At 36.2% G+C, this 27,105-nt stretch overlaps 5 protein-coding genes across 6 annotated transcripts in view; all 5 read left to right on the top strand.

Annotated features, from left to right (window-relative positions):
• The window catches only part of LOC111699832 (rab3 GTPase-activating protein non-catalytic subunit), a 12,651-nt gene extending 1,845 nt beyond the window's left edge, over nt 1-10,806 (top strand). Inside the window, exons 3-16 of the mRNA XM_023470569.1 lie at nt 364-410; nt 926-992; nt 1,356-1,458; nt 2,027-2,161; nt 2,644-2,780; nt 3,047-3,146; nt 3,667-3,766; nt 4,343-4,419; nt 5,056-5,153; nt 5,648-5,784; nt 6,005-6,074; nt 6,185-8,503; nt 8,663-8,836; nt 10,441-10,806. Of these exons, the coding sequence (XP_023326337.1) occupies nt 364-410; nt 926-992; nt 1,356-1,458; nt 2,027-2,161; nt 2,644-2,780; nt 3,047-3,146; nt 3,667-3,766; nt 4,343-4,419; nt 5,056-5,153; nt 5,648-5,784; nt 6,005-6,074; nt 6,185-8,503; nt 8,663-8,836; nt 10,441-10,494 (3,618 nt within the window). The 3' untranslated portion in view covers nt 10,495-10,806. The remainder of the gene's footprint in view (nt 1-363; nt 411-925; nt 993-1,355; nt 1,459-2,026; nt 2,162-2,643; nt 2,781-3,046; nt 3,147-3,666; nt 3,767-4,342; nt 4,420-5,055; nt 5,154-5,647; nt 5,785-6,004; nt 6,075-6,184; nt 8,504-8,662; nt 8,837-10,440) is intronic.
• Nucleotides 10,807-10,904: 98 nt separating this feature from the next.
• LOC111699836 (gastrula zinc finger protein XlCGF26.1) lies at nt 10,905-14,528 on the top strand. Its single transcript, XM_023470574.1, has 5 exons — nt 10,905-11,311; nt 12,499-12,682; nt 12,800-12,876; nt 12,979-14,018; nt 14,073-14,528. Exons 1-5 carry the CDS (start codon nt 11,186-11,188, stop codon nt 14,443-14,445), a joined length of 1,800 nt encoding a protein of 599 aa, XP_023326342.1. The 5' UTR covers nt 10,905-11,185; the 3' UTR covers nt 14,446-14,528.
• LOC111699837 (glutamyl-tRNA(Gln) amidotransferase subunit A, mitochondrial-like) lies at nt 14,507-16,064 on the top strand. Its single transcript, XM_023470576.1, has one exon. It carries the CDS (start codon nt 14,528-14,530, stop codon nt 16,040-16,042), a length of 1,515 nt encoding a protein of 504 aa, XP_023326344.1. The 5' UTR covers nt 14,507-14,527; the 3' UTR covers nt 16,043-16,064.
• On the top strand, nt 16,045-22,801 carry LOC111699839 (SPRY domain-containing protein 3). 2 transcript variants are annotated; one of them, XM_023470578.1, is made up of 9 exons: nt 16,045-16,212; nt 16,892-16,975; nt 17,205-17,445; nt 17,896-17,948; nt 18,257-18,391; nt 19,485-19,559; nt 20,741-20,858; nt 21,138-21,349; nt 21,735-22,801. In XM_023470578.1, the coding sequence occupies exons 1-9, from the start codon at nt 16,072-16,074 to the stop codon at nt 22,098-22,100; spliced, it is 1,425 nt and encodes a 474-aa protein (XP_023326346.1). In that variant the 5' UTR covers nt 16,045-16,071; the 3' UTR covers nt 22,101-22,801. The 2 variants fall into 2 exon arrangements, with proteins under 2 accessions (XP_023326346.1, XP_023326347.1); XM_023470579.1 differs by lacking the exon at nt 16,892-16,975.
• Nucleotides 22,802-23,292: 491 nt separating this feature from the next.
• LOC111699843 (F-box only protein 47) lies at nt 23,293-27,053 on the top strand. Its single transcript, XM_023470584.1, has 5 exons — nt 23,293-23,624; nt 24,817-24,952; nt 25,244-25,311; nt 26,576-26,731; nt 26,975-27,053. Exons 1-5 carry the CDS (start codon nt 23,383-23,385, stop codon nt 27,051-27,053), a joined length of 681 nt encoding a protein of 226 aa, XP_023326352.1. The 5' UTR covers nt 23,293-23,382.
• Nucleotides 27,054-27,105: the final 52 nt, after the last annotated feature.

The following is a 27,105-nucleotide window of genomic DNA, read 5'->3' as shown; positions in this document are numbered from 1 at the left end:
ACTTGAAATTACGTTTACAGTGAGTTACTTGAAATTACGTTTACAGTAAGTTACTTGAAATTACGTTTACAGTGAGTTACTTGAAATTACGTTTACAGTGAGTTACTTGAAATTACGTTTACAGTAAGTTACTTGAAATTACGTTTACAGTGAGTTACTTGAAATTACGTTTACAGTAAGTTACTTGAAATTACGTTTACGTTCCCTTGAAGGCAATTATTACCAGAAAGAGGAAGTGTAAAATTACTTGTTCAATTTGAATAAATACTATCGTCATTTTTTGTCGACCCAATATTTTTTTTTTTATCTTCTTTATTTGATTTAAATAAATTGATCTTCTGATAATCTGTTTATGCCATGCAGGGAGATATTATGTGCCTAGCTAAAGGGCAAAACTTTATTTTAATCAGGTAAACCCGAGATGGAATTTAAAGAATTTGAGCCGCGGTTTAAATCTTGAAACATTTGATACATTTTTAAGTGGAGACAATCATATTTAAACCGCGGCTTAAATTTAAACCGCCGCTCAAATTCTTTAAATTCGGCCACTGCTTAATCAAATGAACCAAATAGAACAATTGTAATATCACTTCATTCTTGTATTAGTAACATCCCTTAAACTTAGATTTTGATTTGTGTTGATACAACCGGGACTAAAGTGAAGTTAAGAATAGACTGTATTTGACAAATAAGATGGGACGTTGTTTCGCAACCATACTTTTTATAGTTTAAAAGCAGTGTTAAGAATTAGACGAACCATATTTAAACCAGGGGAATAGTAGCAGGACAGGATAGAAATAAGAAAAGAAGTAAACTGATTTGTTTCAATATAGAAATCTTGTTTAATGTTTAAATACACTTTTTTTTTTATTGAAACGACACCATCCGGAAGCAATTAAATTTAAATGAAACTGGAGTTTTTTAGATATAACTGGAGCGGAGATAAACTTGAACTAAAGCAGGTCCATAGAGATACGGTTTCAGTTCTCCAGGTTAGGGTTTAATATCAGACATAACCAAACTCAGGCTAGGTTTTTTTTATCATATCGTAACAATTTTGTTGGCGAAACGTTTAAAAAATGATATTTTAAACTTCAAACATATTTTTAAGTCCTAGTATTAAAAACTCGATTATTCGTTTATATAACTTAAACAATTGATTAAATGCGCGTTTTTTTGGTTGAAAACATTTTTGGTGGTTTATATTTTGTTATAGGATTCGTTTTGAGATTTCATATATTTTTTGGTTGGATGCATTTATTTCGGAACATTTAGTGTGGGGATACATCTGATTTCGAATATATTTTTTTAAGAAATCATTTTTTCTTCGAGTTCTCCGATTTACGTATTTGTAGGAGGACGAAGAGATAACAAGCGTGGTTGTGTTCCCAGTTTATTCTCAGGGTAGGGTTCAGAGTATAGCTCACTCTACAGTACTAGGATTCAACTCAGGGATAGGTTAGTCTTTATGCAGTTTTGATTTGGACGTAAAACTTTTATAAAAACCTGTGTTTATTGTTTAAGCCTTGCATACCTTTTAATTACCTGTTTTATTTTGAATATTATGTACAGTTCGTGTGTACACTGAGTCTGGTAAGCTTATTTATTTCAAATATTTTATGTACAGTTCGTGTGTACACTGAATCTGGTCAGCGGATTTATTTTATATATTTATGTACAGTTCGAGTTTACACTTAGTCTCGTCAGCTGATTTATTTTAAATATTTCATGTACAGTTCGTCTGGTCAGCTGATTTATTTTAAATATTGATGTACAGTTCGTGTGTCCACTGAGTCTTTTCATCTGATTTATTTTTAATATTTTATGTACAGTTCTTGTGTACACTGAGTCTTTTCAGCTGATTTATTTTTAATATTTTATGTACAGTTCGTCTGGTCAGCTGATTTATTTTAATTATTTTATGTACGGTTCTTGTGTACACTGAGTCTTTTTAGCTGATTTATTTTGAATATTTTATGTACAGTTCGTATGGTCAGCTGCTTTATTTAAAATATTTTATATACAGTTCGTGTGTACACTGAGTCTGGTCAGCTGATTGTCCAGAAATGTTTTCATCCTGCCCCAGTCCGACACATTAAGTTCCAGTCAATGCCGGAGGGGAAACATTGCTCCAATATTCTCTTCACACAGACAATGCAAGGTATGCAATGTTACAGAACCCCAATGGAAGGGACTGTGATCCTCTAATGAAAGGTTTGCATAACTTTTATTTTAATAACTTTATCGAAGACTCCGTTGTTTTTGTCATAAAAAGAATAAATTCTGTCCATTTCCATCCTTTTCTTCGCTTTACAAAACTGCAAGTATTTGTATTTGTATTTGACAATTATCAGTTTTCAGATAGAAAACAAGAATAACTCCATCATTTGTCCTCAGACAAATTAAGTTTAATCAAGGGTCACTTAAAATTTACATTCGAAGCTTTTTAAACATAACAGTTCCTCAGCTTTCTATACATGGTTATGATGACAACTGTCAAATGTAAAAAATAATATCCTTCTCTTTGTTGCTTATAAAGATTGAACTAGCAATAAGTTACTTAATGTTCACACCTACCATTAGGTAGCATACTTATGCTTTGATCACTTTATGGTTGAAAGGATACAAATGATAGATATTAAGAACTGCTGGTTGTGTATGAGAGTGTCCTGGTTAGTATCCCTGCTGGAGATCTACTGGAGACTATCTCCAGGAATATCGGAGAACTAGCAAACACAATGGCAAGAGGACTGGAGACGGTTCATCTAACCAGTCTCAAGGTAATGATGAGATTATAATTGAAGAAGATTATTTCAGGTTAAAGTGTTTCCACTTTCATAAGTAAAAAAATGGTATATTTTCAAAAATGATTTTTTTCGAAAGTATGATTTTAAAATAATTGAAAGTTTTCTTTCCTCTAAATTCCCCCCCCCCCCCAAAAAAAAAATCGATTAAAAGTAACGTCAGCGAAAAAAAATTGAAAATATTTAAACCTAAACCCAAAAATTCTATCATGTAATATTTCCAAAGTTTTTGTCATTTTCAGGCCCAGATACTAGGAATCAAGTATCAGAAGGTTGCCGACTGTGAGTCCTTTGTGTTCACAAATACCAGTTACAATCAGTACTATCAGCTTACTATGCAAGGTTAGTTCCCACGGTGAAATCCCTTGTTTGTAAAGATATGTTAGAATAATACGTATGATCTGAGATTGGCCGACTAGCCCAATGCACGGGCAGCCGTAGCACATTTGAATTTCCGAGCCGGGTCAACCTTTCCGGTCCCAGTTTGTACTGTACCGGCCGGACATTGGGTAAATAAAGTAGACACTCAATAGGAATATCCGGTGTAACAAGGTTGACGCGGTCAGACTTTAGGTTGAATTTATTTTTACTAAAGAGTCAGAGGTTGACAGTTGATAATGATTAATTTCAATTGTGGTTTCTCTGTAAAGTACCTTCGCATTTTTGTTCCAGAAACAACGGAGGAAATTTATAACAATTTTGAAGCTAGAAAAACAACGATATTTTCCATATTATTAATCAGATAAAGGGGTATAAGGTACCCTTCGTGAATCAGGCTTGCCATTCTCAAATTGGAAGGGCATTTAGAATTATAACGACAGTTCATGTCAAATAAATCTATTATCTATTTATTATATTCTAGGTGGAAATATGGATGAACGATATAAACCTGTAACAACCAAACCGTATTTTCTAACTGTAGGACAGGATCCATTCCTACAGTATAATGATAGAGCAACCAGGTTTACTTTTTATCTTGGACTGGAAGTAAGCTTGCCAATTTCTTCCGGATAAATTTGCTTACGTAAATTACGAAACCCTTTCTGAGGCTTTAAAGCAGTGCTTAGGATCCCTGATCCGGATCCTCAAAAATATGCGGATCCAATTGGAGCAAAATATCAACATGTCGGACCTAGCAGCTTTAGGATAGGTTACGTTAGGCCTTTACGGAACCAAACTTAACCGGAATAATTATTTTATTATTGTTAAAAATTTAAAGTTTCACGTCCTGATGGGCAAATTTTGTGTGGGACCTGACGTGGCCAGCCGAGAGGAAGTTCCTGGCCAGTTAAATTGAAAAGTTGTGCTCTGAGAAATATGTCTGAAAGCACAACAAAAATATTTTATCCGCGGAATTTTAAAGCAAATTAAAACTAAACTTTACTAGTTTAATATAAATTGATAATATTGGTATTTGCTGTTACATTGTTATTGTTATTGTTATTGTTATTGTTATTGTTATTGTTATTGTTATTGTTATTGTTATTGTTATTGTTATTGTTATTGTTATTGTTATTGTTATTACTGTTTTTGTTCAGTGGGCCTGGCAGTGCCGGAGCGTTAGCTCAAAATATGGTTTCCACTGTTAAATCTGGATTCTTCAGGGTTGCTTCAGGTACACCCGCCAGTTGTGAGCACTCAAACCTTGAAATTTTCGAAATATGGCGAAATTTACATTTATGTCAAATGTACCAAAACACCAATAATGTCATTTCTTTAAGCTCGTTCTGATTTTACTTCTTGTAATTAAGAAATGAAGATCTTAAATCATTTTGATTTTTAAAATGAATTCCTAGAAAATAATTAATACCGAATCTTCGATTATCCATTTTTGCATGTGTACTCAGTAATATTGAAGGAGCTCTAGGAAACCTGTGGTCTGGTCAGGGCTAGGAAGTGTTTATCTGTACTCTATATTTTTGCAGGAGCTCTGTGGTCTGGTCAGGGCTAGGAAATGTGTATCTGTACTCTACATTGTTGTAGGAGCTCTAGGAAACCTGTGGTCTGGTCAGGGCTAGGAAGTGTGTATCTGTACTCTGTATTATTGTAGGAGCTCTAGGAAACCTGTGGTCTGGTCATCGCTAGGAAATGTGTATCTGTACTCTATATTGTTGTAGGAGCTCTAGGAAACCTGTGGTCTGGTCAGGGCTAGGAAGTGTGTATCTGTACTCTGTATTATAGTAGGAGCTCTAGGAAACCTGTGGTCTGGTCAGGGCTAGGAAGTATGTATCTGTACTCTGTAATATTGTAGGAGCTCTAGGAAACCTGTGGTCTGGTCAGGGCTCGGAGGAAGTAAAGGAACCTCCTCCTGATCCACTGGTTCACCTTTCTATCTCACATTCTCTTAAGGTAAAATCTCGGGGAAAAGATCATCGGGAAATACAATTGAACAATCCACAACATATTTGGATTTCTCCATGATGGATCGATGGTTTAATGATGCTTTAATGATGCTTTAATGATGGATCGATGCTTTAAGTAACTTTTTTTCTGACACAAGAGATGTACAAAGAATTAAAGCTGGAAAGGTTCATACTTCTTCAACTCTTCATTAGAGTGAAAGGAAGCCTGAGACGTCAAGGTTGATATAATCCTGACCTTAAAACCACTCTAAGCTAACATAAGGGCTAATCGGATCAAAGTAAGTCGGAGTTTCAAAGTCTAATTAGATCAAAGTGAGTCGGAATTTCAAGGCCTTAAAAAAAAAAAATTAAGTCTGCGTTTCAAGGCCTAATTTAATCAAAGTAAGTCTCAGAGTTTCAGGGCCCAATTAAATCAAATTAAGTCGGAGTTGTCCAGAAAAATCTGGCATTACAAAAAACTAGACTAAGATATCTATATAGGACAAGGGACGGGACGGTTCTGAGGTTCTTATATCTCCGAATAAGATGTACTCTGCAGTAAAGGATTCACAGAACCGTATCCTCCTAGTAGATAACTACACTGCTACCGTACTTCAGATCTGGAGAGGATATCATAGGTACAGACAGGAATGAAACTTCTTAGAATTTTTTGCTTTGCTTTTTGTTTGTATAACATTAAGTTGTTTCCCTTTGCTTAAAGTAGTTAGGTGTATTCTAAGTTGATAAGTGGCTAAATATTTTCAAGAAGATTATTATTATATTCAAGCTGTAAACTAACTAAACCAATAAAAATCGATAAAAAAGGAAAGATAACAATCTAGAATCTTTGTTTTTCAGATGTCAGATGGGTTGGGCTCTAGCCTACTCACAGAAACTTACTGATCCATCTCAGGCACAGGTTTCACAGGTTGGTTACAAAACTAAAACATAAGAAAGACAAGTCAAGACATCTTTGATACTCATCAATGGAGATTCAAATGAAAATCTGGATTTGAATATGATAAAACCTTGTTTCAGGACGTTGCTTCAGTTCTCATCCTGTATCTTCCTCGGCGAGGACTGATCGAGGTTTGGTCTCCAGAGCAGAAGGTTAAAGTGACGGAGTTCCATGTGAGTAAGCATGGAACCCTGCTTCGATCTGCCGGAGTATGCCTAGATGACGGTCTACCCCGGAGGCGGGATACGGTTCGGGTATTCACCTCGTTTCTCCAACCTAGTGGTAGGATCAGCCACTTCTTCATCCCGTTCCATGCTCTCTCCATCAGTAGTACAGCAGAGAAGGATATCAATGCTCAGCACAAGATCCAGGAGCTCGTGAAAGAGAAGCCGAACCACTACATGGAGGAGGTGCTCAAGCTCATGGATGAGATTAGGAATATCCAGATGAAAAACTCGGCAATTCTTCAGATCTTATCCAACCCTGAGGAAGAAAAACTGTCTCCTGCAGAATTCCTAGAGCTTGTAATCCTCTTATTAAACTCCTCGGCTATAAATGAGAAATCTCAGTCTTTGGAACAGAAACTTTTTATTAGTAGATTAACTAAACTCAAACAGCTTATTCGTCTGTACTGTGTATTTGAGGATAACAAGCAAGATGAAAAAGCACTTGAATCAGATGACTGGACTGTTGAGAATCTTGCCATTGCATTCTCTCTGTCTGAGACAGATGTTGCTCCTCTTTTCTCCTTGATAAAACCTGGAGTTTCAAGTAATGAGACTTTAAACATGTTCTGCTCCGACTTTATTCAATGTTTTGATATTGAAGGTGAGCTAGGGTCCGGAGACAGGTCAACAATTCGTCTTAGGAAAGATTTATCTCCTCGGATTCAACCTCAGCTCCTTCGTCTGTTTTGCAGGATCTCCTCCAAACCCGGAGCTAAGGAGAAGTTTCTAGAAAGTGGAATATCCCCTTGTGAGATCCTTGAAACTATTTTAGTTTCCTTCATGCGTAATTCTATCTTTACAATAGAGTCCTTGTCCTCCATCCAGCAGTGCTTCCTAGTTCTTCTTGGTCTGAGAGAAGGTTCCGATGATAGAACTATAACCGCTCTCCAGGACGTATCTAAACGAATTCTTCTCAAGGTCCCAATATCCACAGAGTTATACACGCTTATATTTCTCTGGAGACATTGTTTACGAGGAATAAAATCAACCCTGAGCTATGTTGATGATTGGACCCGAAGGTTGTATCAGGTTTCCTCACTCCTAAAGATTTATCAATGCGTCCTGTCATTAGCTGGAGAAGAGCTAATTCTAAAATACACAATACATGACGTATTTGACAACGGGAACGGAAGAGTTGCGGAGCTTGTATCAAAATGGTTGCTGAAGCTTGGAAGCAATTCGTTAAACCTTACTTCCAATATTGAAGGATTTACAGACACCAAAGAACTGACTCTTGTAACGAAAGTCTCCGAGTACTTTCCCAGATCTATGGACTGCAATATTCTCCTGGTTCACATGTGCTGGGAGGAACTTCAGAGATGGCATAGAGATCGGGACGATGTTCAGCTCCTGGAAACCTCGATTATGAGTTTATCATCACTCTCCTGTCCTAGTTTACGGATACAGTTCTCAAACCTAATATGGAGAAGTTTCTTTTCAAAACTGTTCCGAGATCTTGTGAAGCGAACTGACGAGTTTAAGAAAACTACCTGCAATGAGAAGGTGGTTTGTGAGAAAGAGTTTGGACTCCAGGTAGAAAACATCCCTTCCCTTCTCAATATTCTTCTAGGATTTATTGATAAAACCTTGGATCTGATGAAACACGTGGAACCAGGGGAAATAATCTGTGATTATGACAGTTTAAACATGAACAAACATCTTCATCTTCTCGATCATATCAAGAACACAGGATTTCCTGATCCTGATATTCTCTCCCTTGAACACCAGGTTGCAGCAGTTCTTTTCCTCACCTGGAAACTCAAGCTTCCAGTCTGTCCTCTCAAGGTCTTCAACTCAGTAGAAATTAACAACCTGCTGAGTATTCAGTCCGCTGCTATGATCTCCTGGTTCAGTGATTACAACGCTAGTGTAAAGAAGGGGAGATTGAACTGGACAGAGCTAGTGACGGATAAAAGTACAGGATATATTCACAGGGTATCCGACAACCAGCTGGATACAGAGCAGTACAGACATTTATACAGTATCATCCTACAGCTGGGGAAAATCTGGTTCATGTCAGAGGAGGTTCGGGTTTATCAGTGTCTAGCTCTCTTCAAGGCAGGGTTCGATTCTCTCGGAGCAGAGCTCAGGAGTAGTATTGGAGAGAAGGAGAAGATTGCAGTCAAGCTTCTAGAGGTTGCACTGCTTAGGCTTGCTAAATATCTATATCAGGTATTAAGAATATATTTACATGGGTATATATATTTTTAAGAATCTCCCAGCCAGGGGGGCGAAATAATATAGAAAGCATTGAAAGAATACAAATTTGCTTTAAGTCAAAAAAAAGTTTCAGTTCATCAAATTCTAAATTCTCCATTTTGTTTATTTCAGGTTTCTGATCCAGGAAGATTGGCTGCTGTGTCTAGTGAACTGATTACTGAGTTAGCGGCTAGAAGAAGTTTATCTGGGAATGTTGCAGATTCATCCTTAGCGGAAACCCTGGCACTGTTCCTCTGGTTAACGGAAACACTGGAGAATCAAGAACTACAGCTTTTGTCCACTCAGGTATTTATGGGGGGGGGCTTCAATTAAGATTAGTTAGCTCTAGATCCTCTAGAGATAAAACAAGGTCTGGAGACTAATTTTGTTCTGGACTTGAACTTTAATCCCATATCTTATTACCATTTTAGGTTAAATAACTGAGCTGACTGGGAACTTTTGTTTCGGATACTCATAATCCTGATCGCTTGATCTCGATATCCATTATAGGCACTTTTAAATTGAGGATTTATAAGAATTTATACCTATCCGTATATCTGCATTTCAGTTATTCTTCCCTTGATCCAAGCTCCCTTTAACCCTTGGCTAGCTTTTAGAATGCAGGAGATCGAATAAATTATTATTATTATTATAGATTTATTTCGTACACAAAGGTAAAATGGTACAATATGATAAGATAAAAACAAGAATAAAGTATAATATATAAATATAGTTTCTAGTCGAAACATAAAAAGTTGATCATATCAATATTAAATGATTAACATAAGATCGAGATCAAGGATTGATTTAGATATCCACAGTACAAAAATTCCCAGCTATGGAGGACTTAAAACTAAGAAAAAAAAGCCTGTTATCTGTTGGAAATGTTTTTTGTAAAAATTACGCATATAGTTTGTCTGAGTCAATGGATAGGTCAATCTGCTTAACAATCTAAAGGTCGTGATTGGACGATTTAGGCCACAAAGATATTTCACAAGAATTTCTGCGCCAATATATTTTTCGAGATGTTTTAATCTGTACAAAAAATGTAATGTCACTGAACTAGTTCATGTCATGGGAGCGTGTGAAGGCAGGCAGCCATAAGCCACAACATTTTCCCTTTCCATGCCACATATTAGCTTTTTTATCTTCCGGCAGCCATAAGCCACAACCGTGCGGTCTTTCATGTCACAGCATTTGAGTCTTTCAACAATTATTACGTTTTAAATGATAAATTTCGTGCATTGAGATTGTTTTTTTTTTATAAATCCAGCCACATTACGCGAAATATGTTACCTTTAAGAAATTTCAGAAGTTTGTTAAAGATAAATGAATTGTTTGTTCAGTTGATAAACTGCCTTACAATTTACAAAGAAGATTTAACATCATTTTACGCAAAAAAATCGATATTGCGATTTTCTCTTTAAATATTGCAAATTTTAGGTTATTGGCGCTCTTTAAACTTAAAGAGTATGTTATGGTGCATTCTTTTTTGTCAATAATATTTTCAAAAACAAACCATTTTAGAGGAAAGTTTGAATTTATTTTTGGGGATAAATAAGTTTAGCAGTTTACAATAAAAGGAATCATTATTATTTCAATTTAATACTTAAATATAAATATCTTTATAGATATCTTTTTTATGACGTGGCTTAATTTTTGAAAATCATAATTTCAATGCTCTATATTTATCATTTAAAACGTAATAATTGCTGGAAGACTCAAATCTTGTGCCATTGAAGACCGCACGGTTGTGGCTTATGGCTGCCGGAAGACAAAAAAGCTAATATGTGGCATGGAAGGGGGAAATGTTGTGGCTTATGGCGGCCTTCCTTCCCCCGCTCGTCATAGTCTCATCCTGTTCCTGATATCCTAGCTATGATATCAAATCTATTATAAGTGTTGTTTAGGCGGTAGCTGCAGTGCAAGTCCTCCAGGTTCGGAAGAATAGGCTAGGAGAATAGTACAGTGAGCTTTAGACGACAATCAACAAGAACTTAACAAATTTTCTTGGATTAAACACTTCGTTTAATGTTTATCTAGTGGTTTATATTGTTGAAGGGGGCTGGGTTATTAATCTGAAACTAAAATTGAACCATTGTATAACTTCAATCATTTGATTTCAGGAAAAAAATATTGACCCCTTCATTATTTTAGGTCTATTGCTAACTTTAATTATTAATTTTATAAATCGTTTAAATACTGTGATAATTAACATACTATATGTAAAAGTACAGTTGAAAAAGTTAACTATAAAATATATTTATATTTAAGATTATAATTGCACCTCTTATGTTTACGAGCATTCTTACAGGATTATTCACATTGGAAATCAGAACACGCACATAATCGCGTTCTTGTGGTTCTCAATTGGACTGAACGATTTGTACAAAATAGCAATATCAATTGTGATAATAGAGTTTCCAAAATTTACAGTTTTGGCAAACAGAATAATTTGCGGCATTCCCCGATATTTACATCTTACAGTAATGAAAGACGCAAGGCAAACTAAATTGTAAAATCTATTAAACTTAAACACTTCTCGTTTATTTAAGAAAATATTTAGCTTTATTGGATTATTAAATGGGATTTTTATTAAATTAAGTTTTCGTGAAACTTGTTGTTAACATTTTTTTACTTCTGACGATCTGATTGATGCCATCTTCAGTTAATATGCTAGAAGAGACGTTTGAAGATTTTAAGAATGGAGATAATCTTGGAGAGCTCAGCTCTGTTCCTTTAGATACACAGATGAAGATTATATCCTGGTTCCTCTTCCAGGTTCGACTTTATCCGATTTCTAATCCATAAGATATTCCGAAACTTTGAGTAATCTGAACTATTAGAAAAATGTTTCCTATTGATATGTTGTTAAAACATTTTGATTATGTCACACAATTAGATAATTTCCTAGAGAACGATTTTTGGACCCCCCCCCCCTATCGATTTTGTACATGGATCTTGCATGTCAGACGGATATAATTGACCATGAGGCCGCAGCGCTCGGCCCAGAAAGTGTTTGGTAATTTCCTAGTATACGATTTTTGAACCCCCCCTCCTATCAATTTTGTACATGGGTCTGACAGGAAGTGTCTTAACTTAACCTAACCCGTGGCCGCAGCGCTCGGCCCCCTAGCCCATCCTAGCCGCAGCGCTCGGCCCAGAAAGTGTGGCCGCAGCGCTCGGCCTTCTCCTAACCTAACCCTAAATAACAAAAAAATAAATAATAATAACCTAACCCGTGGCCGCAGCGCTCGGCCCAGAAAGTGTGGCCGCAGCGCTCGGCCTTCTCTTAACCAAACTTAACCCTAAATAACAAAAAAATAAATAATAATAAATTTGCTGAAAAATAAATGGTCATGTACAAAATTGATAGGAGGGGGGGGGGCGGGGGGGGTCCAAAAATCGTATACTAGGACAGACCCAAGTGTCTTAACTAACCCAACCCGTGGCCGCAGTGGTCGGCTTCTAGCATGTCCTGGCCGCAGCGCTCGGCCCAGATAGTGTCTAACCTAACCCTAAATATCAATAAATTAATAATTTACTAATTTCGTCTTGTACAAAATTGAGGGGGGGGGGGTCCAAAAATCGTTCACTATGACGGATCCCACGATGAACGAAGCCATTATACATCAAGAATTACTATACCCTTGCTTTATTTTCCTTATTTATAAATCGTGACAGTTGTCGATTTCTTTCGTGTTGTCGGATTAACCCGCAACATAAATCATAATTCTATGCAGCCCAATGTCGTAGTTATTATTTATTTCAGACTATAAATTCTGTTAGATCAAATAATCTATCTTTAAAATGTCGAAGGATTACACCATCAGGTCGCAAAGATATAGGGATTAGAAAATTTGAGTTTGTGGCACAAACTCAATTCCTTTAATCTTTGAGAAGTCCCAACTCAAAACCATCTTATAATGATTACCAACGTCCGTATCGAAATGTATGTTATGTTCTAGGAAGGATTAATTCTCCCTGAGATAATCTGCCGGTTGACCGGAGTATACAAGAAGGAATCTGTAGATGTTGTCTCCGTGTCCTTGTATCTACAGGGGCTCCAGAAGGATGAGTTAGCTCCGGAATTCACTGAACTAGACCCTGACGAGAATCTCTCAGATTCTGATTATAAACTTGATAATAAAGGTTCCATCTATCGATCACATAGGAATATACTTTCTCTATAATTTTGTTAGCTTTGTCATTTTTTCTTCCAAAATTTTTTTTTTAATCCTCCAGAGTAGAATAACTTATATGTTTTAGATGAAGCGTGTGAAGACAATTTAAACAAAAAATTGTTTAAATCGAGGAGAAAAGTTGTTTGCAAACACTGTAATAAGGAAAGAATATAATCGATTTACTTATCACTGTTTCCATTTTCAGCTGTCTTCTTTCTCGCAATTGTTTCTTGAAAAAATCGTTTATTATTCTTGTACTACTAGGTCCAAATTAACAAATATACTCTGGATAACCACATATTAAATTGCCACCCGGAGCTAGCCAAACCTTGCAACCTATGCGACAAGGTTTACGGTTTATCCGAGCTTCTAGATAAACATATTCGTGTGAAACATGACACCACGGAGAGAGTGGCACTCAACTCATCGGAGACAGATCAAGGTTCTAAGAAGCTTGGATGGAAATGCTCTAAATGTGAAAAAGTTTTTAGATCAAAGAAAGCGTTAAATATTCATTCCTTTCAGCATTTAGAAGGAAATTATATCGAGTGTGATATTTGCAACAAAAAACTCCGAAATCCTTTAACTCTAGAGAAACATAAATTAAACTTCCATTCGGAGTCGGACGTGTTCAGCTGCTCCACCTGCGGAGAGAAGTGTAGCTCCAGGGTTGCATTAAAACAGCATCTCTCCGTCCACGGATTTGTTTGTAAGACGTGTGCACAAGTTTTTGCAACCATTTCGGAGTTAGAAGAGCATACTAAAACTCACACTAAGACAATTAAATGTGATAAATGTTTGAAACCATTTTCTACCGAAGCGGCGCTAAAAATCCACATTAAACGAATACACTTGAAGGAATTAAAATTTAGATGTACAACCTGTAATCAAACATTTTCATCTAAAGCCGATCTAAAAGTACATAACATAGAGCATAGTCAACAGTCTAAACCTGTGTTTGTGTGCGAGGAATGCGGGAAATGTTATTCGTCATCTGCTAAACTGAAAACTCATGTTCTCTACTATCATCTCCAGGCGGAGAAACCCTTTCAATGCGAGATTTGCCAGAAGAAGTTTGTTCGTAAACCGGAGAAAATGCGACACATGGAGAGACATTCTGCAGAGCCCATGCATCCTTGTAAGGAATGTGGGAAGAAGTTCTTTACTAAAAATGACATGCTCCGACATGTGAGAGTTGTACATGAGAAGTTTCACGCCGGTTCATGTGATTTATGTGGACGTAAGTTTCTGACTGTGGGTGGACGAGAATGGACCCAGCATATGAATTCTCATAATGGAGTCAAGTAAGTTTTTTTTAAAAGCCAAAAAATAACAATAATATAACTTTTTTATTTTAGAACTTTATCCTGTCCTCTGTGCCCAAAAACCTTCTTCACCGATGAAACCTTGAAATGTCATATGATCTCTCACTACGATACCATGTACTGGTCCTGCGGGATCTGTAGAAAGAACTTCAAAAGAATCAAGAACGTCAAATATCATTTACGTGCCATGCACTTACTAGTGGAGAAGGACGAGGTGAAAAAGCAGTGCATCAAGCTCCAGAGCGCGCCCACTAAGGCCGAGATACAGCAGCTCGCGGAGGAGAGAAGCAGATCCGTCCTAGCGGAGCAGGATAGACCCGAACCTGTCTTGCGGGAGGAAAAAACAGAGATCTTGCTCCAGGATTTTAAAACTGGGATGACGACAACTTATGAAATTAATATTTAGTGTTCTTAGTAGTATATGATGACGGGTTATAAACTGTGATATTTAATTTATTACTATTTATAAGAATTATGCTATTTTTCAGATGCTTCATCTTTCTCTTAAAGAACTGAATCGACAGTTTAGAAATGGAACCCTTAGCTCTGTGACCTTACTGGAGTCAACATTACGACGGTTGGATCTCATTAAAGATCTCAATGTATTTATCTCAGAGTGCCGAGATGAGGCTTTGGAGGCAGCTAAAATATCAGACAAATACAGAACTGAGTCAACACCTAGACCGTTAGAGGGATTAACTGTCGCCGTGAAAGATAATTTCTGCGTGAAAGGAACCAGGACGACATGTGCATCCTTGATGTTGGATAATTTTGTATCTCCGTACAATGCTACGGTGGTTGAAAAATCAATTAACGCCGGAGGTATTATAATCGGTAAAACAAATCTTGACGAGTTTGCAATGGGAAGCGGAACAACAGATTCATTCTACGGACCAACGAGGAATATTTGGAGAAGTGGAATAAAATACAGGCTCCAGGATGTGAATGGAAATGATGTTGGAGAGACTGGAGGACTAGATGGAACCTGGGCTGTTGCTGGAGGAAGTAGTGGAGGATCAGCGGTTGCTGTTGCAGCCGGAGCAGCTGTTGTCGGTCTAGGCTCTGATACTGGAGGAAGTGTGCGGATACCGGCTGCTTGGTGTGGTATTACTAGTATTAAACCTAGTTACGGTCTGGTATCCAGACATGGTCTTATCCCACTAGTTAACAGTTTAGACGTGCCAGGACTCATGGCAAGAACAGTTCAGGATTTAGATACTTTTTTCAGAGTCCTTTGTGGCCGTGATATAATGGATTCAACAACAGTAGAGTTTAATTGTTCCGACGAGGAAATAAATTTAAATAAAGTTAAATTTGGAGTTCCGCGTGAATATTATTGTGAAGGGATGACGGACGAGGTTCTCCAGAGTTTAAGTGAGGTTTGTGATATTTTAGAATACTCTGGATCTAGAATAGTTTCAACATCTTTACCTCATACTAGCCTCGCTGTTCCTTGCTACTCCGTCCTCAACCCCTGCGAGGTCGCCAGCAATATGGCGAGGTATGACGGCCTCGAATTTGGATTGAGGGGTGAGGACGAATCCTCGACCGACGCGTTGTATGCAAGTTCTCGTTCCTCTGGATTTAACGAGGTTGTTCGAGGACGGATACTTGCTGGAAACTATTTTCTATTAAAGAAACATTACGATGAATATTTTCTGCAAGGATTAAAAATCCGCCGACTTATTCTTAATGATTTTCTCAACTGTTGGGACGAGGTTGATTTTCTCGTGACTCCTGTCTGTTTATCAGATGCCCCGAGCTACTCCGACTATATCAAGGAGGATAATCGAACCCAGACAGCTAAACAAGATCATTGTACGCAACCTGTAAACCTGGCCGGCCTGCCAGCTGTAACCGTTCCGGTCAAACTCTCTAGTCGATCTTTACCCTTAAGTGTTCAAATAATTGGTCCTTACGGCTCCGATCTTAAATTGCTAAAACTAGCAAAAATTCTTGAAGAAAAAGTTAATTTTCCAAAAATTATTTTGGAGGAAGAATGAAAAATAATTTTCTAATTTCAGATTGTGTTATGGACCACCGGCTGATCCAGCCGGCAAGCAGGGATCAAATAGTGGCAATTATCAGACAACGAGCAGAGCGAGCAAATAGAGATATTCCTGTTCATTTAGGACAGGCAGTGTTTGATCGGGATATTAGAGCACAACTCCAGGTACTAGTAATAGGAGATAGTAAACTTTGATTAAAGGGTCTGTTAATATATGTAACTAAATTCCAAAATGAATCCATTATTAATGCACTTTGTATTTAGTAAAATTACTTATTTTTTTTATTTTTTGCGATTGCAAATTAGTTAGTTAAACTTTAGTAAGTTTCTCGAAATAAAAAGGGCATGCTTTTCATACGATTTTTTATGCTGAATTTCCAACAACATGGTTATCATTATTTTAATGATTAGTGATCTTTCATTCGTAATTTCTAGATATCTGTCTTTTAGAAGTTTTTATTATTGATTAGTACAGTCTGAATATTAATAGGGTTTGGGAAAGCGAAGTCAAAATGTTTTATTTAGTTTCTATAAGTTTTGCATTATAGTAAATCCTTCAAAGTTTAAATAAATTCATTTGAAAACGTATTTTAGCCCTAAGTTGAATGCGATGTCTAAATGGGTACTGCGTTTCTTACTTTTTTATCGAAGTATTTCTTATTGTTCAACCATTTAGCTATTAGTATTTGTGAATATTAGAAGGGGTGTATATTTTCTTTATTTGGAAAAAATTGACCATTTTAAATGAACTGTTTGTTTTTGGTCAATACACTCCCAAGTCTCCCTTTTAAAGGGTTAAGTTTTGAAGATATGAACCCCTGTATATGATAGCTGTATATCCCAGGTTCTGTTCCCTGCCCCTCCTTTCTTTGATTTCCACGGGAGAGAGAGGGTGAGGGACGGAGACAGACCTCCTGTGTATAGACAGGTCAGTTTTATACAACCAGTAGTTCCTTATTCTTCCTCGCCTCCCCGCTCCGTCAGCTCCGTCAGGGGAAACAAGAAAATATGAAATCAAAAGGTCGGACAGGGAAGACTCGGGGCAGAGAAATGAAATGTAAATAAAAAAGGAGTATTTAGATTTCTATCTTTTTCCTCACTCCGGGTAGAACTCAACTGATTGACAAAATTAAAACATTTTTTATCCTATTTTTTAGGCTGCACTTCCGCCCGAGGAAGAATTAAAACCCAGACTGGAACGCCTTATCCAAACCGAGAACAACTTCAAGTACGCTGGGGATAAAGGATCTCCGGGTACCTTTATAGCAGGGATACCATTGAGCCCGGAGAAACCTTACTTTGAGCTTGAACTAGTGAATGCTGGTAACTCGGGAGTACCTGTTTGTGGACCAATAATAGGACTTTGCTCTCATAAATATCCTTTAGATCTTTTACCAGGTAAATCTATGACTTGATGGGATTTTTCAATCTTGAATCATGAGAAGAAAAATTACAAAAAGTTTTACTTAATTTACTGCCACTTCTAAATCTACCCATATTGCTGTCCATGTAAATATTTTGAGTTTTGGTTGTTCTTAACGATTTATTCATTTATTATGTTAGAAACCCATTCTTATATCTTTTTGACCTGTGTAATGTCTGATGTCTATCGAACATTTTTTAGAGTTTAGAGCTAAAATCAATATCGTCATCGTTCTTACCAATATCGTTATTACTGTTAACTTTATATTTGTTACTGTTACTGTTACTGTTACTGTTACTGTTACTGTTACTGTTACTGTTACTGTTACTGTTACTGTTACTGTTACTGTTACTGCTACTGTTACTGTTACTGTTACTGTTACTGTTACTGTTACTGTTACTGTTACTGTTACATTGTTATTTTAGGTTGGAGTGGTGAGAGTATAGGATTAAACACAGCAGATGGAAAAATTTACAAGGAAAGTGTTTACAGTCGTTTATCTTGCTCTACAACGATAAATAATTTGTCTTAAACCAAGATTTAAAGTTGGACAGATTTTTTCTCAAAAAAATTAAATGCCTCTTACGTTGCTAGATTTGCCTCTTCTCAGGATTCCAGATCCGGATAAAACTGGAATGGATTATGAACAATTATAGTAATCCTTGCAATATTGACCAGAGTTAAACAAATTCACTTTAACAGAGGATCAGAAGAAGTGAATCCTAGACATTTGATGAAAATAATTATTGAGATCTTATACAATAGGTTGTAAACATATTTACTTAGGGTCGACCACGAGGTCAAGTTAACGGAGGAAAGTTCATGACCGGAGACAGGGTCGGATGTGGAGTAAAATTTGAAAATATCTCAGGATTAAATGTTTCCTTAATCCCAGTTTTCTTCACTAAAAACGGAAAAGAGGTAATTGCATTTACTTTTATAAATCAAATTGTAAATATCTCCCCCCCCCCCACAACAAAAAAAATTCCAACTGAGGCGCGAGTACTGTAACATACAGCAATAACTAACAAAAAAATCATCCACCTACTCGGTACACCAGACCGGCCGGTACGTAAAAGACTAGACCGGCATCCTTGTACTGGTTCTTATCATGCAACTTTTAAGCTAATGTGATGTGTCACATAATGTCAGTCCCTTTCAGTTCAGCTTCGGCGTTTCTTCTCCATGGTTTTCCCCTAAGCATTCATAATATATTGCATACGCCGTTACTATTAGTAATAATTGAATCCTAATTTGATAAGAATATTTATATGTATCAGGGGTTTATATAACACAGAATTGGGGGAATAATATTATGATTATATATATTGGATCCATCAGATTCAATAAATACCACCAAAGAAAAAAAAATCTTACCTCAGCAAGGTGCAGGGGGGGGGGGATGTTATAACCCTGGAAAATACAACCCTGGTTCTAATTTTAGTTCAATTTGTTAGTTGTTACAAAATAAACGTAAGAGGACCAATAAACCTTTACCGTGATTAGAATTTAAACCTGAACTGCAAATATATGCGGACCCACGAGACAAAATATTAACCAAGCTACTTTTTGTTCTCAAACATAAATCTCGCGTGTTGACTTTTAAGAGATCGATAAAAGTCTTCTGTTTCTCTCATAAGACAATCAGGGTTCGGAAAATGAAAATCAAAAAAATAAAAAAGTTTTTTTATGTTAAAAGAAAACTGATTACTCGCCAAACATTTTGATTTTCTTTGCAAAAAAGTTATCTTTGCAATCTTAATTTTTCAAACTAGAACTCTGATAGAGAAAAAAGCCCACGGTTGAAATAATTTTTTCAACACCAGGTTGGAAAAATAAAGGTATTAGAAAAGTAGAGTTTGTGACGATTAATCAATTCCTCTAGAAGAAAAATTTCAAGAAATATTTTTATGACGTGGTTCCGGAATCATTTTTTCAAACGATGGATCTAGGATTTAAATCACTTGCTCTTTGTATGCAAATAAAATCCATTGAGCTATTAATCTTTTTTTAGATTTGTACAACGTTCATGCCGTGTCCTCCAGGAGGTTTATTTCCGGCCTTTGGTCTACAGAAGGAACCTGAGGAGGTAGGCATATAATTTCAATACAGGGTGCAGTGGTCAATCATACAACACTAGTGTTAAGGAATATATTTTCAATACAAGGTGCAGTGGTCAATCATACAACACTAGGGTTAAGGAATATATTTTCAATACAGGGTGCAGTGGTCAATCATACAACACTAGTGTTATTGTCTTCCTCATTATTGGGCTTAGTCTTAGTCTTAGTCTTATTGATCTTGATCTTGATCTTGATCCTGATCCTGATCTTGATCTTGATCTTGATCTTGATCTTGATCTTGATCTTGATCTTAATCTTAATCTTAATCTTAATCTTGATCTTGATCTTGATCTTGATCTTGATCTTGATCTTGATCTTGATCTTGATCTTGATCTTGATCTTGATCTTGATCTTGATCTTGATCTGTATGTTCATTATAGGTTAATGAATAATGATTGATCTGGTATGGATTCCTAGGTTAGGATAACGATGAATCTAATATTATACTGAAGATGATTCCTGCTTTTATATTCTAGGTTGGGGTTAATGATGGACCTAGTATGGAATCCTGAAGATGTTCCTGTATTTATAATCTAAGTTCGGTTAATGATGGACCTAGTATGGAACCCTGAAGATGATTCCTGTATTTATATTCTAGGTTCGTTTAATGATGGATCTAGTATGGAACCCTGAAGATGATTCTTGTATTTACATTTTAGGTTCTGTTAATGATGAATCTGGTATTGACCTCTGAAGATGATTCCTGTATTTATATTCTAGGTTCGGTTAATGATGGACCTAATATGGAACCCTGAAGATGATTTCTGTAATTATTTTCTAGGTTCGGTTGATTATGGATCTAGTATGGAATCCTGAAGATAATTCCTGTATTTATATTCTAGGTTAGGTTATTGATGGATCTGGTATGGAACCCTGAATATGATTCCTGTATTTATATTCTAGGTTAGGTAAATGATGGATCTGGTATTGAACTCTGAAGATGATTTCTGTAATTATATTCTAGGTTCGGTTGATTTTGGATCTAGTATGGAATCCTGAAGTTGATTCCTGTAATTATATTCTAGGTTAGGTTAATGATGAATCTGGTATGGAACCCTGAAGATGATTCCTGTATTTATATTCTAGGTTAGGTTAATGATGGATCTGGTATGAAACCCTGAAGATGATTCGTGTATTTATATTCTAGGTTAGGTTAATGATGGATCTGGTATGGAACCCTGAAGATGATGTTGCAATGTCTATTGACTCTGGGGAGGAGGAATGGCACCGGTTACATGATATTAGGCTCAACGGCCAACTGTTAGGTAAAACCTGCGCTTCGCGCTGAAAGTTTTAGCTTTCCTTCACACATCCCATTGATAATAGATATTCATATAAAACGATGTTTCTCCGAGGTTTTCAGTTGTCAGCTTCTTTCCTTATTATTACAAGTTTTTACATTTTATAATCCACCCCATCTTTTGTAAAAAAATGCTTATTTGAGAAGTTTTCAAATGTAGAAAATTTACTAATAAAGTTACTTTTAAACCCAATGCTCTCATTCTTATCTCAGTGTGTTAATTTGTCAAACCATAATATTTCAGAATATGTTGGCCGAGGAAAATCTTTAATAGATGTTGGATTAGCTCAAGCCAAAACTCCGCTCTGCACTAGATCACATTATTTTGAAATAGAGATTATAGATCCTGGATCCAACTGCTATATTGCTATCGGATTAGCTAGGAAGGATTATCCTAAGAACAGACACCCTGGCTGGAATAAAGGAAGTATAGCCTATCATGCAGACGATGGAAAGGTGAGATAATTCAAGACAAAAAAATATTCATTAATGGCTATTTTTATTGATTGATGGCAATTGTTTTCTGATAATTGGGGATGTTTTTACATTTTCAACAACCATTTTTACCCTTTTTTGAGTCCGAATGAAGGCGATATCGTCGTATTTCTATCTTTGAAAGCAATAGGTTTTGTCAAATTTTCTCTTAATTATTTTGATAAAGGTTTAAAGGGTACTGTTGTGAATAGGGCATGTAACTCGTTAAATGTGGTCACTTAAACATTACGACAACATTGTCTTAAAACGTGAATATTTGATATTAGACGGGGTAGAGAATACAGGATTTTTACCTTTGTTTACAGAGACTTGTACGGACATTATGAACTACATTTTCACTGTTCAGGTGTTCATGGGGAGCGGAGTTGGTGATCCTTTCGGACCTAGATGCAATAAAGGAGATATTATGGGTTGCGGAGTTCTCTTCCCACGAGATTATGAGTTTAGGTCTGATAGTGAGGAGGAGGAGGAGGGAGAGAGTCTCCAGGAGGTTGTATATAGTCTAGGGGAGGAGACAGATAGCGGGGATGAAGATGATTACTGGCAACCCAATAATAAACAAGGAGAGAAAATTCAAGTGTTTTTCACCAGAAACGGGAAAGTTATCGGAAAGAAGGACGTTTTTCTCCCAAAAGGAGGTTTTTATCCTACAGTGGGAATGATGAGTTCTCAGGAGAAGGTTCGGGTTGAGCTCCGACCACTCTCTGGTTGAAAATAATTAGCTGTGATCCCTTCATATTTTTCATAATCATCTCTTAATTAGAGAATCCAACCACTCTAGAGAAATGTTTATTACCGTCAGTTCTAATCGATACCTTGAGTAATAATTGAAAAGAAAACTCAATATCGTTCCAACCTAGCTTCTAAAACCTGGTGACTAATACAGACAGAGGGCGTTGAGAGCGCTCTTCAGATTTAAGGTTTATGTTGCAGTTTTCTTTCTACAATTTACGACATTGCATGATAAGTGAAAGAATATCTTAGAACTTGACGCCCATTTCAAGTTGCTTCCGCTTAAAAAAAAAACTCAAAATGCATAAAAACTGAACAATACTTTTTGGATGATGGAAAAAATAATATTTTTTTTGCAATATTTTCATCTGCGTCAGGTCATGGATTCCAAGTACCTTCGTCCTTCATGTTATAATTCGTATTCCCGTTTATTTATGCAGTTTATTTCTTGTTAAGATATCAATACTTTAGTGTACTAATTTACATATATATATATATATATATATATATATGTACATCATAACAATTGTAAATATAAAACTATGTCAAAAACTGAAAGTAATAACAAACTCTGGTTGAAAATACCTATGTTTGAGTTCAATAGCAAGCTAAAATTACCCTCATTCTATTAGAACAAAGGATAATAATAAGAAAGTGATAAATAAATTTAACCATAAATTAGTGTGTAGTTAAAACCTAAATGATATCGCCGAGTAGTTTATATTTTGTTCGTTGTACAGGGTGTCCCAATCAACATGGGAAATAAGAGACTGCATGAAAATCGTCTTTGATTTCCGTATAGTTGATAAATGACAAATGAGCTTTGGTCTACCTCCTTCAAACTTGACGGAGATATTGAAAATTTGAAATATTTCGTTGTTATTAAACTAGAATCTGGGCAGATTTTTTTAAACCACAATAGTTTTAATTATTAACCTTTTTTAACTGGAATGCTACCATTAATTATGTTTATGTAATAATGTCACACGGAGCAATGACTAGAGACGTCGTCACCTTATTCCCATGTTTTTTGTGACACCCTGTACAAAGTGATCGAAATCAGAGTCTTAATTACATTTGTAGAATTGTGCCATATTAAAAAAACTGATCGAGACCAGAGATCGAATTTAATGAATGAGAGGTCGCTGAAGTAACTACCGCCGGTTCAAATCCTTAGCACAAATATTTACTGATCTGTAGTTGTTAAAAATCCTAAATGTAAAAACTGTAAACCTTGACTTTTTGTAGTTTGTGGTATTTTTATGTTTTTAATATTTGCGTTGTTGTGTCAGGTAGGGATCGACAAATATATTAACAATATTTTATCTTGTTGGAAGAATTTAAAGATGGATTATCAGCCAAGGAGAAAGAAGTTGAGGATAAGCCCTGCCGTAGATACAACCTGCCACCTGGAGAACCTGCCTACCGAGATGTTCTTCGCTATCCTCAAATATATTCCTGTGAGAGATATAGGGAACCTGGCTCTCACGGCCAACAGCTTCAGGTACAGAGTGTCTCAAGAAACATGGGAACTGGGTGACGATTTCGATATCGTCCTTTTAGATAATTCTTTGATTTGATATAGTGATACCTACTGAGAAAGCTGTAATCTGTAAGAGTTTCGTCTGCTATGTTTACATTTTGTTTGTTTATGTTTTGACTGCATACGGTTGTACTTAGTAAAATAAGGAAATTGTAGTATACATACAGAGTAAACTTGTCCGTATTCACTGTCCATCTTACAGAGACATACAGACGGATCTTTACAGCCATTTTCTGTTTTCATAAAATAAACTCTAGCAGACATATAAATATTATGGCTTTTATAATCAGGTACAGGGTGTCCCACGAAACATGACAATTGGAAGACGACTTGAAAGTCGTCTTTGATATTTGAATTTATTTGTGACGTTTAGTCTTCTATCTATCTACTTTAACATGTATGATTCTTGAAACAATTATCACATAATTCTCCTAGCCCTGGCATTTCCAAAAAGTGGTCTGAGTTTTTTGTGCTTTCAATATTACCGGAGATATAAAGAGTTTGGTTCAGATTTCAATTTTGTTAAATAAAAGCAAAATTGTCGAAATCTGAACGAAATTTTTCATATCTCCGGCAATATTGAAAGCACAAAAAAGGCAGACCAAATTTTGGAAATGGCAGGATTAGGGAAATTTTGTGATTATTTTCTCTAGAAATTTACTTCTAAAATTAGGTTGACAAATAAACGCAGCAAATTATATCAAAAATCAAGACGACATTCAAGTCGTCCTGCATACTGTCATGTTTCGTGGGACACCCTGTATTACAATGCTAACTCTTAACAAAGACGATCTCGAATTCGTCACTCAATTCCCATGTTTATTGGGACACCCTGTATAAAACAATAGAGGTCTCGGTATTTCAGGATGCGTTTAGTGTCCACCAATGAGATATAAAAACATTTATAATCGCTGAATGGTAAATGAGGCGTCTGCTTTCAAATAATGTAAACAAAAGAAGAGAAAATACCGTCTTTGTCACAAACTCAAATTTTCTAGTCCCTAAATCTTTGCAACATGATGTCGTAAGAATATTTGATCCAACATAATTCGTAGCTTGAAATATCTAAGGTATATGACTATATACTGATGTTATTATTTTAAATGTATCTCACCATTTTACCACAGTTGAATATATGATTTGATTTGAATAGGAACAAGATCTTGTGTTGGATTGAGACGAGTGCAGGTATTAAGCACGCAGGAACAAGGATCTTCAAGACGATCAGCTCGGACTGGGAGTATCAGACATGGATCGGAATCTGCAAAAACTTTGCAGTTTTCGCCAAGGGAAATCTTTAAAATCATTACATAGTGGAACTTTAAAAAGTTAGAATAGATAAAAAAATATTTTCAAATTATATGACAAAAACAATTTTCAAAACTTTCTTTTATTTTTTTTTTATGACTTTTTAAACCTTGTTGCTATCAAGAGTCATGAGCAGAGTTATTTATAGTAAATACAAAAAAAAATTAAATGGTAAGGTTGACTTATCTTTGTATTTCATCCTGGTTTGAAATTATTTTGTTTTATCTTTCATATTCCACTAGAGCTAAATGATAAAGATGTTGATTGTTCAGAGGTTGACGATGTTGCATGGAACGGTTAAAAGGATGGTTCTACTAGATTCTTGGGTTGACAAATTCAGGTTTATTTACTTGTACATCATGAATATAAACATATATATATATCTTTTAAGTAAAACACAGATTATTTTCCATTTTATTGCTGTGAGTGTTCGCAATTGCTGGCTAAATAGGGACCAAATAGATTTTTTTAGGGAACCCATGTGTACTCCGGGGTACTTCACCTAAAATCGTAATTTAATACCGAGCGCGGGTAAACGGCGAGAGTATCTTTGACACTAAATATATAGTAATATAAACCGGTGCAAATAAATGTCCAAATAAATCACCTTGGTAAAGATTAATAAATACAGGGGAAAACTAGAAACAATGTATTAATTCAGATTTAGATTTGAAGGTGTGAGGATGATTATTGATTTGGTACTTTCCTACTTCATAAGAAATTATTTTTTAATTGTTAAACTCAACCCGCAATATTCAGGAACAGTTCTTGGTAAACCTATGGCAACCAACTCCCTGTATTCAGGAACTATACTCTGGGTAACCCTTTGTTAACCAACTCCCTGTATTCATGAACAGTTCTTGGTAAACCTATGGCAACCAACTCCCTGTATTCAGGAACTATACTCTGGGTAACCCTTTGGTAACCATACTCCCTGTATTCAGGAACAGTTCTTGGTAAACCTATGGCAACCAACTCCCTGTATTCAGGAACTATACTCTGGGTAACCCTTTGGTAACCAACTCCCTGTATTCAGGAACTATATTCTGGGTAACCCTATGGCAACCAACGCTCTGTATTTAGGAACTGTACTCTGGGTAAACCTATGGTAACCAACTCCCTGTATTCAGGAACTATACTCTGGGTAACCCTATGATAACCAACTCCTTGTATTTAGGAACTATACTCTGGGTAACCCTATGATAACCAACTCCCTGTATTCAGGAACTATACTCTGGGTGACCCTATGATAACCAACTCCCTGTATTCAGAAACTATACTCTGGGTAAACCTATGATAACCAACTCCCTGTATTCAGGAACTATACTCTGGGTGACCCTATGATAACCAACTCCCTGTATTCAGGAACTATACTCTGGGTAACCCTATGATAACCAACTCCCTGTATTCAGGAACTTTACTCTGGGTAACCCTATGATAACCAACTCCCTGTATTCAGGAACTATACTCTGGGTGACCCTATGATAACCAACTCCATGTATTCAGAAACTATACTCTGGGTAAACCTATGGTAACAGTTACTCCCTGTATTTTGGAACTATACTCTGGGTAAACCTATGGTAACAATTACTCCCTGTATTTAGGAACTATACTCTTGGTAACCCTATTGTAACGGATGAATGGAATACACTGCTTCACGTGAACGGATTGGCGACCGTCCTCGCCCATTTCTCCTCTGGCTGGGATGAGAGTGAGTTCGGGAATGTTGTAAACATTCTCAACAAGAGATTCGGTTTCAGGAAATACAATCTTACCGCACTGTTTCATTTACAAACTAACCTGTTTTTATTATGGAAATATTGACGCATAACGCGCATAACTTTTACTGTTTACTACTTGACCATTTCAATTATAAACTAAATCCTGAATAGGTATTTTGGCCGAAAGATTGATATTGTTTTGGTTTAATTTTTCAAAAAGTGTTTTATCTCAAAACACTTCTAAATCTTTCTGTTCCGTGAGTAAGATTGGTTAAACTGCAGTGAGAAGATCCGATTCTTCCTGGAGACTAAAGAAAGGAGCCAGGAGTTGGAGAGCTCACTCAAGATCATTCTCAGGTAGATCATTATAATCAGCGTCATTATCAGCATGATTATTATTAACATTATTATTA

Source organism: Eurytemora carolleeae, unplaced genomic scaffold (assembly GCF_000591075.1).
Source record: "Eurytemora carolleeae unplaced genomic scaffold, Eaff_2.0 scaffold347, whole genome shotgun sequence".
Classification (NCBI taxonomy): Eukaryota; Metazoa; Arthropoda; class Copepoda; order Calanoida; family Temoridae; genus Eurytemora; species Eurytemora carolleeae.
The sequence above is the reverse complement of the archived record's forward strand: the minus strand, read 5'-3'. Positions and strand labels throughout refer to the sequence as shown.

Coding starts and splice junctions, on each gene's coding strand:
- LOC111699836 (XM_023470574.1), top strand. CDS start 11,186: ATGCCATCTTCAGTTAATATGCTAGAAGAGACGTTTGAAGATTTTAAG. Junction 12,683..12,799: donor TTATAAACTTGATAATAAAG/GTTCCATCTATC, acceptor TATATGTTTTAG/ATGAAGCGTGTGAAGACAAT. Junction 14,019..14,072: donor AATTCTCATAATGGAGTCAA/GTAAGTTTTTTT, acceptor TTTTTATTTTAG/AACTTTATCCTGTCCTCTGT.
- LOC111699837 (XM_023470576.1), top strand. CDS start 14,528: ATGCTTCATCTTTCTCTTAAAGAACTGAATCGACAGTTTAGAAATGGA.
- LOC111699839 (XM_023470578.1), top strand. CDS start 16,072: ATGGACCACCGGCTGATCCAGCCGGCAAGCAGGGATCAAATAGTGGCA. Junction 17,446..17,895: donor TCCTTTAGATCTTTTACCAG/GTAAATCTATGA, acceptor TTGTTATTTTAG/GTTGGAGTGGTGAGAGTATA. Junction 17,949..18,256: donor CAGATGGAAAAATTTACAAG/GAAAGTGTTTAC, acceptor ATATTTACTTAG/GGTCGACCACGAGGTCAAGT.
- LOC111699843 (XM_023470584.1), top strand. CDS start 23,383: ATGTTTTTAATATTTGCGTTGTTGTGTCAGGTAGGGATCGACAAATAT. Junction 24,953..25,243: donor ACTTTGCAGTTTTCGCCAAG/GGAAATCTTTAA, acceptor TTGATTGTTCAG/AGGTTGACGATGTTGCATGG. Junction 25,312..26,575: donor TCTTGGGTTGACAAATTCAG/GTTTATTTACTT, acceptor CCCTGTATTTAG/GAACTATACTCTTGGTAACC.